General features: G+C 45.8%; 1 protein-coding gene across 3 annotated transcripts in view; it reads right to left on the reverse strand.

The window, feature by feature from the left end:
• tenm1 (teneurin transmembrane protein 1) overlaps positions 1 to 13,447 on the reverse strand; it is a 229,552-nt gene that overhangs the window by 201,422 nt on the left and 14,683 nt on the right. For 2 of the 3 annotated variants that reach the window (XM_053879955.1, XM_053879954.1), the window contains exons 2-3: positions 7,235 to 7,506; positions 991 to 1,326 (exon numbers count right to left, since the gene is read on the reverse strand). In XM_053879955.1, coding sequence (XP_053735930.1) covers positions 991 to 1,326; positions 7,235 to 7,451 — 553 coding nt within the window. In that variant the 5' untranslated portion in view covers positions 7,452 to 7,506. The remainder of the gene's footprint in view (positions 1 to 990; positions 1,327 to 7,234; positions 7,507 to 13,447) is intronic. The other variant, XM_053879956.1, reaches the window with a different exon arrangement.

Consider the following 13,447-nt stretch of genomic DNA (forward strand, 5'->3'; position numbering starts at 1 on the left):
ATGCATTTGCATTACTTCAGAAAAAACAAGCCTCACTCACATTATTGCCCGAGGCTCCGACTCAAACCTTGAGAAGGCAGTTTCTCATTTTCTATCTTCTTCTTTGGCTTCATTAGCAGCATTTTGTTTTTAGAATAATGACACCACAATGCATCATTTATAAGGAATAATCCATGAGTTTGTGAGTCTTTCAATGATAATTATCAAGAAGTACGGTTCCTGCAGAAGGCTGATTTATTGGAAGTTTTCCTCAATGCTGTTGGACTAACAACACAAGCAGTCGATGAAATAAGGAAGAGAGTCTTTGCTAAATAAATCACGCAGCAGGAAATGGCTTGGTTGCACAAGGTTAGGATGACACACACACACACACACACACACACACACACACTCAACAGAACCAAGCAGAGAGTAATTGTAGGAGCTCGTGTTGTCATAGAGTGAGTGCTTGAAAAAGTACAGAAAGCAAATCAAAATCTGAACCAGAGGCAGCAACCACGACGAGTGAGATTGGTCTCTGTGAGCCAACATCATTTCCATTGCAGATGTTTTTCAACATGTCAATTTTTAGCTTCTGTCTTCCAAGAAATACTTGTGTGGTAGAGAATGTTGCTTTTCGCTAAATGTTAGTGGTGTAAGTGAAGCGGCTGGTCGTTTTTCATCTGAGGGGTCTCAAACTGATCCACTGAAGGGCCACAGTGGGTGCAACCGATCAGGTGTCAGCTGAAACAAGCAGCGCCAGACTCACAATCAGCGGACGACAAACTACACACACCTGTTTAGTAGTGAATTGGTGGCTGGTTGGAATGAAAACCTGCACCCACTGCGGCTTTTGAGGACCGGTTTCAGAGCCCTGCGCAGTCCACCATGGAGTCCTCATTGTTTGTATGAATAAAATATGAATAGCCCCCTCTTATATGGTCAAAATCTTCCACACACCGGTCATCAAAAGACAGCTCTCTTTGTAACATGTGTGGTCTCATCACTCACCATTGTCCGGCTCAGATTTCCTGTCGTGCTCCGTGTCAGTGAGGGAGAGCGCGGAGTTGGCGCGGCTTGTGAGGCAGGAGCTTTGCTCCGACTTCAAACCGCGCATCCACATGTGCTGCAGGCCGTGAGCAGGGGACGGGTCCACCTCCGGCTCCGTGTCCACATCTGAACTCACGCCAAGGGAGTAACCGCGGCCGAGCATGTGAGCGGCCGGCCCGGAGCACAGAGCCTCCTCTTCCTCCTCCTGACGCTGCTGCTGCTGCTGCTGCTGCTGCTGCTGCTGGTGCATGTGGTAGTCTGGGCTCCTCATCTGGCCAGGCTTACAGAAGTCTAAATCTGAGGAACACACACCACAATGAAATCTGGATGAAACAAAAACATAAAGCAGCGTGGAGAGGTGAGTTTAAATTTTACTGCTGTTGACACATTCATCAGTGAGTGGTGCACGGTGTGTCCTCTTAAGTCGGAAGACTCAGATAAAAATAACTAAGCTAGTCGCCCAAGAGTAACCCTGAAGCTACAGTATAGAAAATCAATTTTTACATAAATTTCAAAAATAAGTTGATGTTATAAACTCATTTTATTACATGTATGTATTATGTTGTATTTTATTATTATTAATTCCTTGTAGGACATGAGATAAAATAATTGATTTCGTAATTTTGAAAGAATAAAACATTTATTTTGCACGTCAAAGCATATGTATCAACAATATTGCATTTCATAAATAATGACAAATGATAATATTATTAACGATGTGTTTGAGAGCATTTCTCTTGAGGTGTGTTCTGCGCTGAAAAACAAAACAAAAACAAGTCCAACGGGTCAGATCCTGAAGCAAGTGGAAGATAAAATGATTTCCTTCCAAAATGGTGTCCCCGCATCTCAAAGATTAAACGTGTTCATTCATTCATCGATAGGGTGGATGGAGGCCGGGGCAGACGTTCCCTCACAGACACACTGGGGACAATTTAAAGCCCCCAAATTATCTTTGATTCGTGGTAGGCAACGGATACTGGGTGGAAACCCGCGCAGCGCACACATTAGTGTTGGTGAATTTTATATTTTTCTGTTGATTTGTTTCCCCTCAGCTGGATCACTTGGTCCTGTCGACATTCTGTCATCTTTCTGTAATCCCAACATCAGTCCTACCTGACATAATGGAACACATCAGAGATGGTGAATGAGTGCAGGTGAGATGATGAGGGCATCACCCGAGTCCAACTCCTGCGTACAGCGATCTGACATCACTTCCGATTGTGTTGCCCATTTTGTCTTTAGTTCTACCTAAAAAGAAAGTCCCCCGGGGGGCGTGATGTCGTTGACCTCCTAAAGCTGGCGCCAAAAGCTGCTCTCCGACAAGAGGTCAGGCTTCAGAAGAAGTTGCCAACAACCTGGTGCCGATTCAACATCGAGGTTCCCTGCAGCATCACATCACGCCAGGTGTGTGATCCAAGCCCAACCGCCCGTATCGCCGAAGTGGTGTCACTAAGCTGAAATTAATTCAAGCGAGCGTTTATTAAAAGTTGTGCAGCCAAAGCCAAAATCAAAATGCCACTCTTGATTTTTCTTCAGCATTTTCAGAGGAGCGATATCCTGAACAGGCTGCTTGGCGTGTGTTATTGAGCTGGAGATGTATTGAACTGCTGCTCAAACACAGCGCTGATCTCATCTATATTCTCCTTGGTGGGGTGAAGAGATCAGATAAAGATCAAACCTTATTAATATTGACTCAGACTGATGGAAAAATTGAACCTCATATGCTTTCTGCTATCAGAAGGCCCTGTAATCTCAAGCATCAACCTGTTATCCGAGAACATCAGATATACTGTGTGCGTCCTCCGGTTACACTTCAATTCAATTCTATTCAATTGAACTCCACTTTTTTCTGCGCGGGGAGTTGAGTACGTTTCTTCCTCACCGGCTGAGTTTGCTGTTTAAAATGTAGAAGTGTTGCCACTGATGCAATTAGAATAGGAACGATGGGATAAATTGAAATCTATAGAGCGGAAGACAGAAGAAAGATCCTGGTTCAGCTGGAACAAGTGTGCGTTGAGTCTGAACACACTCGATGAAAGCAGCGATGCTGCTGACCATTGACCAGGGATGTGTCCTGCTGCGGCTCTTTGATGGGGTCAAGACCGACTGTGACTCACACCCGCAGCCAGAATTAAACCGCAGAAGAGATTGGTCACCGCTGCCCACTACTGTTAGTCTGAAATTGGTCTGTAAGGCCACAATTCAGGCCGTTTTCGAGCAGCTCAGAGAAGGCGTTAAATCTTCTTCAAATCGTTTGTGTTTCACGCTCCTCTTAATGACTTTAGAGGGCCAGCAAATAAATCTTGCAGATAATAGAAAGAGCATTGTCTGACTCCCCTTTTTTCTCACCGGCAGTCCGGTAGACTCGGACCAAGGTCGCCCTGTAATGGTGTGGTCGAGCACCAAAGGACTGAATAGTGTAACTGTTCAGCAGCGCTCTGTCACTTGGAAAAGGAACCCTGAGTTCCATGTTATCCTCAGAGGTTTGCGACTCACGTTTCACTGCTGTCGGCCGCTATCTTGTGCTAGCGGCAACATGATTTGGCAGTAAATCATGGCACGCCTCGGGTGCAGTGGTGCTGTCTGCGCCGTAGAACGGCTTAAAAATGCATGAGGATCACTTGTGAACTAGTTTGGAAAGCGGGCTCCAGGATGGAGACTGACTCATGAAACAGACTAGAATCATCAACTCCTCACATCTTTTATTGACCTTTAAGCTCCAATTGTGTCCCAAGTTCCGACACCACAGCTGCTCTCAGCTGCTGCTTCTCCTCGCCGCTCCTCCAGGAGATCGGCTCTGTGGGCGGCGCTACGGACACGTGGGCGGAAACAGCGCATTTTGAGCGCTTCTAGCTCAATAAAACGCTTGTAATTCTCTCAAACAAAGGCCGCCTGTAAAAATCCATATATTAGCCACAATGTATAATTGGAGCGCGGGCAACAGTAGCAGTTTTTAGTTTATAGTCCAGACATTACGGTGTATATATCATGTCCCGTGTACCAAATAAAATTTTCCCAGAAAGACAAACTCATCTTCAGCTTCCTCTTTTGAAAAGTCCATGATCATAAAAAAGTGACATGGCGAGTGTCCGACAAAGAGAATAACAAAACCTTCACTAGAGTGTTTCACCTGAAAATAACCCAAACCCTTGTCGTGGGCAGCGGTTCACCAAATTGCGGTCAGCTCTGTAATCCTGCAGTTCAAATCCACATGTGCTGGCATTCAGCGCTCAGGACATTTCAATACCAAAGTCTTGCCAAAGGTTTAGTCTGAAGTCACCGCTCTACGTGGCACCATTTGATCATGCCTCCCACAAATGACAGCTTCCATCGATTCAAAACCAAAAATGAAGCAGGCCAGAGCCCCTGCTGACAGCGTCACCATCCCGGTGGCTGTGTACATATTAATGAAGAAGGATGACTCAATGCTGCAGTGGACGTCGCCTCATCACGCACGCCGGCCTGTGATCCACTGGTGACCTCATAAAGCCTGCCAGCCTGCAACTACACAGTTGTGGTGGGAGCTTTTCTCCTGCTATTCGCTCCCAGACTGCATTGTTGTCCATATCACCCTGACTAGCCTTGAAGCCACTGCTTTTCAAAAAGTCCTGATGGCCGCCACCTCCTGTCTGCATAAGGTAAGAGAAACAAAAAAAAATCACTGAATACTAAATATATTTCTCTGGACGAGCGCCAGACCGGCTTTGGTCGGAACACTTCCACTCATCGTCGAAGCGTCATCTGAATTTATGTCAAGTATTTGTGATCCCAGTTGGAGCTGCAGGTATTCACATGTTGTTTAGTCTCAGGGGTTCTCATGCCAGAAAGGTGCCGACTGTTGAGGTCTTCTTTATCATGATAGATTATTCCTTTCTTTCTGCGTGTTTCGACTCCAAGATGAGGAATAACTACGAGTTCTGTGCTGAAGTAATCAATAAATGTTGATCAGTTGATCGATCAACCCAAACATGGCGCACTACGATGTCCTGCTCCTGCAACACGACAAACATGGCATTCGCTCAGTCCTTCGGCATTGGATCGTGAGTGAAATTACCCTTTACATGAACCACTCAACTTCATCTGAAATGTTTCTTTATTTGGACTTTTTTCATTATTCTCTTTTTTTTATTTCATCAGTGATATTAATGTTTATTTTATAGACGCATATTTCATCACAATTTTATTTCAGTCATGATTTGATTTTGATCTTTTCAAGTGTGTATTTTATCACATTGTTTTCAATACTGTATTATACTTGTGTTTTCAATTTCTTCATATTTAGACTCATTTATACTACGTTACTTAATCAAATTGTTTCATTACAACAGTTTTACTATTTTGCAGCACAAAAGATGATTAAAAGTAAAAGTTAAAATGAGATTTGTCGATGACTGATGGAGTTCTTTTCTATACATCCATAACATGGCCATAATTTTAATTCATTACCAACTATGGAACACACAATCATAGTTTCTTAATCTGTTCACAGCACAAAAAACAACAAAACTGCACTGCAAAATGTTACATATCGGTTGAATCCAAATCAGATTTGCACAACAGTTGTCTTCTACAACAATAGCACTGAGTTGTCTGAATGAAAATGTCGAAAAATGAAAAAATGACTTTTCAGTGTAATGATTGGGTGATTTGTTCCCTCACTCATCAATGCTTGTTGTTCTACGTGATCAATAGCAACACATTCATCATTTCGCAAATGCTTCCAACTCAAACTGTGTCTGGAGCCTGAGAGGTTGAAATCCACTTTCTCAACATGCCATTGGATCAGTGTCTCCAATTGAAGTGGCAAACAGCAGCGCTCAGGACTGAAGTCCAACCCTGTAATTACACTGCTCAGTGTTACTCACTGTCCTTCCAAACCGGCGAAAACGACCTGATTTCCAGAAGATGTGAGTCATTTAATTTCTCTAAGTGAAACTGGAAAGGAAAGGACAAATGAAAAAGATGCATTTATGGCAAAATTGACAGCAGTAAATGGCAATCACGAGGCTGAATACACAGATGGGGGGGAGGAGGAAGTGGGAGGGGAGGACAACGTGTGGAGGTTTAAAGGATGAGGGGAAGTAGGAGGAACATGGGTGGGGATTTAGAGGAGAAATGAATCGGCTGATCTTTGTCAGGAGCGCGGCAATCCATTAAAAATGTCACTGGAGGCAAGGTCCCCCCTTAACAGTTGGTTACTTCGCCAGGCTGTGCTATATATAACTCTGGTGCCCAAAGATGAACAGATGTGCTTCACAAAACTGGCGGTCGTTGACATTTCAAAGGCTGCTCTGGGGGTCTTTTGCACCTCACCATATGACAGCGATGGCAACGCAGGTTTGTTGTGAAAACAGAAAAAGAGTTGCAGGCGGTTTTTCTATTGGTGGCCGAGTGATGATGACATGACAAAATCCATGCCAGGTGGCATTCAAACTCAGAGATCCCCTGAGGAATGTCAGGAGTCGTAAGGGCTATGAATGGATAATGACGGCTAAACCTCGCTGGCGAGAAGCGAGCGAGTGGTGACGGAACAAGTGCGTATTGATCAGGGTGAACCCAGCACCCGGCCGTGCTGCCGATGAGGTGCGGCTTCTCTCTTAACACCATACATGGCCTGCATAAAGGCCATCCATCACGGCGGGCGCTGGCCCATTTCTCCTCCTGTCACCGCCGGAGAAGAGTTTTTCCATGTGTCAACGTGTCCACCCACAGTGGCCAGCGTGTGCGTAATGAAGGGTGCCGTTCCACCCCAGGTGAGGCCACAGAGGTTTGGGGTTGACCTAGTTTAGCTGCGGGAGAGAAATATCACCTCCACTGAGGAGAGGTAATTGGCTGCCTGCGACCGTCCGTCTGGCTCATTGTGGACTGTAATGGGTAACTCACCCAGGTCCTCTTAAACGCCATCGCGTGTGAGTCGGCCCTCTCTGCTACTATGGCTGCGCTCTACTGTATATTTTAAGGTAAGTGTGTCAGTTCAGGTGATTTGAGCGTTTAACAAGGATGTCACTCGCTGGCCTTCCAGGCAATTTTCCAGACACCTCGAGCTGAGGTGCCAATACCGGGCCACGCCGCCGACTGAAGAGCAGCTGGAGGGATTCAGTTTTGTCAGGGGGATGTCTCAGTTTGAGCAGGCGAATGTGTTCAAGGAAAACACTCTGGATGGCGAATGATGAGATGAGGCCTAGTTCTGAAGGTGGCGGAATACCTGGTTGGGGTTGGCTGTAGTTGTTCTGCCTTTCCCGGTGTGAACCAAGAGTGAGGCGGAGCTCGTGTGTGTAGTCAGGCAGGGTTTCACGTGAGGTGTACGAGCGGTGGTGGGCACGGCCATCCTCGCTCTCGTCAGAAGAACTGGTGTAGGACATTTCCATTTCATGGCGTCCCTTGGACAACGGCTGGTAGGGTTTACTATCCATCTCCTCCATGGCTCTTAAAGCTTCACTCAGTCACTAAGCACAGCCACAGCATAGAGTGCACAATCTGTGAGTGGAAGAGGGTGAGAAAGATGGAAAGAAGCAGGAGGTATGGACGGAGTGCGGGAAATAAAGATCGGAGGAAGAAGAAGAAGGATGGAGCAGTGCAGGAAAGTGAAAGCGGGAATTGAACAGAGAGGGCAGGGGAGAAAAAAATAGCACAAGAAGTGTGTTATTGAACACAGAGGAACAATTTAGCAGCATCTGCTCATTCCAATTACAGCAGACATTCATAAGCAGTGTTTGGCGTCTTTCATATTTCACACAAAAGGTTAGTTTCAAATCAATACCCCCAGAAGGGGCCGCAACCGGCGCCATTATGTCCGGCCCAAATCAAGCACAGTGCTTTGCTCTGTCCGAGGCCTTTGTTTTCTCCGGCCCTTGTGTGCTCGATCTCGGTTTTACAGACTAACACGGACGAGTGCTGAATGAATCCAGAAATGTCTCGCCAGAGTCTGCCTGTCACCTCCGTGAATCCCTTTCACTCACTCGTGCAATTCCGCCGGCAGTGATCTCACACACAATTTGACTGAGTTAGCTTGTTCCGCTCCAGTCAATGAAATGCTCTTCCCACAGCCACATCACACATATACATTTCTGATCACTCTGGAGATTGGTTCTGTCGAAGCTTGGATGAAATGATCAGGAGGACTTTCCTTCGTACCCGCAGACCATCTTTCCAGCCTATTTCCTCCAGATATAAGGCGTCTAAATGGAGCTTGAGAGGGTCATTGCTCATAGAGACAAAGTGCTATGGTATTGACCTCTTCAGGGACTCCTGTAGTCCATATATCAAAGCCATTAGAGCGTGCCTGTTCAATACCTCAGAGATCTGCAGCACATGGTGATCACCGCTAGTCTGATACAAGTTTACAGCTGACCTTTTTACCACCGCACTAATGCTTTTATTCCAGCTGAAAGACTTTCCCCTCTTGGCCTCCACTTCACCTGCCACGTTACCCACATGCGAGGCCCGGCACAGACCAGTTTGCTGGCACACATGAACACACAGACCGTCTTCTGACCCCTGACTACAACCATCCAAAGAGAAAAAAAAAAAAACGCGGGCCACTAACACAATCATCCCACACGCACCCTTTACCCCTTGGAGTGATGATCACGGCACAGATGACGCGCGGAAGCTCGGCGGCACGGAACTTCTGTCCGGCTATTTCCTTAACCTTCTTCAAAATAGGCTCTTTTGAATAAACTTACAGCAGGTTGTTCACGTCCTGTGATAACCTCAGCGAGATAAGGCAACCTGCTCTCGCAGGCCTTTTCACAGATTGGTTGTTTTAAGAAAAGGTCTCCATGGCAATAAAAGGCAGACACAACAGTGTGAGTGTTGTGTGTGAGAGAGAGGCGTGATTGTGATTGTCCTGAATAGATCATCGTGGAAGACTAACTGGGTACATTTGTTAGAATCCATCACAGAGTGTTCCAGTAAGGACTCCCGACTGAGTCTAAATTAAAGTCACCTCTGTTTGGTGGACTGCTAAAGGTGTCCTAGCTCAGCTGTGCAACCTGCTAAGTGTGTTGCTCTCAATGCATGTGCTGAGAAATGGCACTAGCACCCAGCCATTGAGCGGTTTTAGCATCATTATCTACAGCCGTTCGATATCTGTGGAGGCCCTTTCACACTGTGGTTAATTTCGCCTCATGCTCAGAGGGAATGCTGCATATGTGGTACAGAGAGTATCAGGAGAACAGGCCAGGCCGCCATTACAGCTAAAGACGTGTCTCTTTTCCACAGGATCCTGTTGGATGGCCACACAGAGGTCCTCCTCCTTGCCTACACCCATGAGGCCCATGGGATGGCTTCCTCATCTCCACCTCCAACACTGCCTCTGCTCTCCGCGTGCTCAAACCATCTGGCCTGCCAAATCATGTCCCCAAAAATGTAAGAGATCCAAGGTCCCCACAGCTGCACGCGGCCTACTTTGTTCATGCATCTGCAATTAAACTCCAAAATAAAACTGACTTTTGTGAAATCTGTACATGCAACCTCAAAGATGCTCGACAAAGCGCAAGCTTCGCTATCAGTGTGCTACGTCTTCGTTCTTTGCAGGAAGACAGAGAACCCTCGGGCTGCTTGTGAGCCCGCCCACCCTCCCACGTCCCCAATCCCCTTACCCCGGTCACCACCTGGAGTAACCGATTTTCCCTGAGACACCCTGTACTAGCTACTGGCCCCTAAACCCAACAGACCGACAGGCCTCACTGCTATCCTGCAAAGCTTCCCCTCCGCTAACTGCCACTCCTCAGTCCGAGAGACATTTGTCTCAACCCTGCCTGTACTCTCCTACTCATCTCTTTTGTTTTAATAAATCCTCCTTCAGCAATATTTAATTGAAAAGAAGGGAAGAAGACCAGCTTCTACGGTTCTTGGTTAGAAAAGGGGGGCTGCCCTTCGAGGATCCTTCTCCAGGTGGAGGAGTATGTTGGGTCTTGTTCACAAGTGAGGGAAGGAATGAGTGGCATGAATACACAGACTGGCGCAGTGTCTTCAATCATGAAGTATCACTCCCCCCAGTGCTGAGGCAACAGACAACGCTTTGATTTACCCCACTATTTTTCTACCCTCACCTACGGCAAAGGAACCAGATACAACAGGCTGAAATGTATCGTCCCTGCAGGGGAGGTGGACTCTGCTTTAGATAAAGTGAGAGAAGCTCGCCTCACAGTCGAACCACTGGTGCTCTATATCAAGAGAAGCCAGTTGAGGTGGCTCGTCAGGACCCCTGGTGAGGGCCCCCGGCCTCGAGCCCACAGCCATGACAGCAGAAAATGGATGGATGGAACGTTTCGTTGCATTTCTTCTTCCCACTGCACCAAACTATACCTTGACAGAAACCACTTGGATTACAATATAGTTCGCGTGGACATCAAGTACCTTCAGTGTGGTGGTGTCCCACTTGTCAGCAGCAACGAGGAACATTGACTTCTCTGCTCATGGACAGCAAATATGGCGGCCTGCAGCAGTGTTCGAGACTGCGTCGTGGCTTAAAATGCACGGTTATGAATAGTCTGCACACCTCAGTGTGACACACTCATATCACCAAACAAACACACTTGTGTTTTCCTGCAATCATGATGCCGTTCATTTTGACTGGCAGGCGTTATTGCAGGGAATCAAAGCTGGCTATTATCTCAGCTGCCCTGTCAGAATGGGATTGACTGGTGTCACCTTCTCTCTGGTACGGCGAGGAGTGAGTATACATTACCCTGTGAGCTCTGAGCTTGCTGCAGGCGCTCGCTGCTGTCTGCCTCCACTGAGGCTCTCTGTCCCTTTTTTTATGTCTGTCACACGCACACAGCCACTATTGAAGCCCGCGATCCTGCACGCGCTGCATAAGCTGGAGTCATGAGTTGGCACATTACCACAATAAAGGACTTTGATAGAACATTCTCGACATGCTCGAACAATTCTTAGTTTTGCCTTAATGACCTTTCCGCAGTGGTATTTCAACGACCTTCCCTTCCACTCCCACCTAGCACAGCTCACACCCTGAAGCCGGTCCTTCGAGGCCCCTGCGCATTTAGAGACCTAAGCCTGCTGGCGGGGGTTATTCCCGCTCATTCAGGCCCGCAGTAGGGTGCCCATTAAAAGGTTTGATTCGTGGGTTGGATGTCAAAACCTGGAGGTTGTTTCCTAGAGCCGAGCTCACATCAAACAAGGCACATCGGCGTTTTGTAGGACGAGTCATGCGTGTGCCACCTGAGAGCTGCACCGGAGAAGCGCTGCAGCTGAATCACAGTCTTGGCGGGGAGGAGAGTTCACTATTACTCACTGACAACAAACAGGAGTCAAGCGCCGAGCAGATGTGATGTGAAGTCCACTTGGTTTGTGGGTATTCCACAAATAACGTTTATAAATTCTATAGGAAAAAAGGCAACACTCTGATGTCCGTGGGCGAAAAAAAGTCGATCCAGCGTGACTAAAATGAGTTGTAAGGTTGGTTGACACTTGGAGGAAGTACAGTTAGAGCCATACATTTTTTTTTGCTTCACACTGACTCACACAATAAGGAGGATTGATCTGGGATCAGGATGAAAATCAGAGTCACCACTGAGTCAGTCACATAACATCAGGTGTCCTTCAGTGTGTGAATGGGGAGCCCAAGTCCCACCCATCTACCGTCGCCTCATGGGACCCAAGGTAACAAAAAATATGACCATGGGTCAATGGAGAGATAAAACACATAGCTTGAAATATGCCTTAGAACTGGCGTATGGTGTTGTTGAATTTGAAAAATACATTGTCATGTATTTCATGTACCGTCATTGTCATTTATTGTCATGTATTTCGACCAGCATCAAAGGTTTTGTGTGAGTGTTTAACAATGCTCGGAGCAGTCAGGTTCCGCTGTGACGTCATACGTGCGACGCAGTCCAAATAGTTACGTGTTCACAAGTAAATGAATCATAAATGACACCACAAACGCAGTCGACGCTCACATCATGATTGATCATTTCAATTGAGGTACGTCATATGTGTGAGGCAAAGTGGACCAGAAAATCACTTTCATCTCTCCACAGACTTCCATTCATTTTTTTCCATATTGAAAAATATTTCACCACTCATTTCACTCACCAAAACTGAATGACAGGCAATATTTTAACATAATCCTTTGTTATTTATGTAAAGAATGTAGATTTATATTTACTTATATTCTTTGTAGAATCTGCAAAAATCTTATCATTATTGTTATTATAGTTGTTATTGCCATTATTATTCTGAGTGGTAGCAGGAAGAGCAGTATCTTCATTGTTATATTGGGTTTATTGGTCTATTTATTGTTATGGTTAATAAGGGAGCTGCAGACATACACGTACACACAAAAAAATACTGACAAACACTGTCCCGCTGCTGCGACAACATGACTTTGGCCCAGCGATATATTATTCATTGTTCTCACTCAGCAGCGATCACCCACCATTTCTCCTCGGTGAGGTTCCAGTGGCATCTTGAAAGTTCCAAGTCTGATTTGTATCATTTCAACAGCATATTTAATGTATGAGTCCAGCAGGGAGGAACACTGATGGAACTCACTGTGAATCCATGCAACTAAGCGCTTCACTGATCAAACCGCCATCCGGTCGGCTTCTTCCAGCCGATCTTAATCATCTTCATACAAGACCAAAGAATGCAAAATTCATGGCGCTCCATGATTAAATCATGGCACCCAACTGTACCAGCCGCAGTGTACAGTGTGTGGATTCAGTGTCGTACTCATTTATTGATAACCTGCTGTCAGATATTAAAGCCACGTCACTGAAAAGTTTGTAACGGCTTGCGTGTCGCCAGAGATGATGCAGCAACGCAGTGCACTCAAGATACTGCACGATGTTCTCCTAGTTTCATTGGATCCATAATTCATTGTTATCTAATGAACATTTCGCCGCTCGGTTTAAAATGAAAACAAAGTGACAACATACATGCATTGAATTACACCTGCGCCAACCTCGGGCCACCCGACTGCTTTCATCACGTCTCAACTCAGACGCACGTTTGACTGCAGTCCCAAACTAAAAACTCCCCAAGTACTGTGCACTGTCATTCTTTTCGAGATTTCCATTTCAACTTCTATGCCTTAAAACAATTCTAATCAAATCTATAATTCCTAAGCTCTTATGACTCCACCTTGTGTGGACTTCGTGCTACCAAGGGCGATAAAAGGATATGTGTGCTTTCATGCTGCAATAATTCCTCTGAAATTTGGACTTCACACAACATTATATATATATATATATATATATATATATATATATATATATATATATATACACACACACACACACACACACACATACTCTTCAGACACTTTGGCGGTTCGAGATGAATGAAAGAGTTGAATACTACTCATGTTGTCAATATACTTTTCAGGAGTGAGAAATTTTTACCCCAGTACTAGTATTTCTTCCTTCTCTGGTGGGTACACCTGTCA

Source organism: Synchiropus splendidus, chromosome 11 (genome assembly GCF_027744825.2).
Source record: "Synchiropus splendidus isolate RoL2022-P1 chromosome 11, RoL_Sspl_1.0, whole genome shotgun sequence".
NCBI classification, from domain to species: Eukaryota; Metazoa; Chordata; class Actinopteri; order Syngnathiformes; family Callionymidae; genus Synchiropus; species Synchiropus splendidus.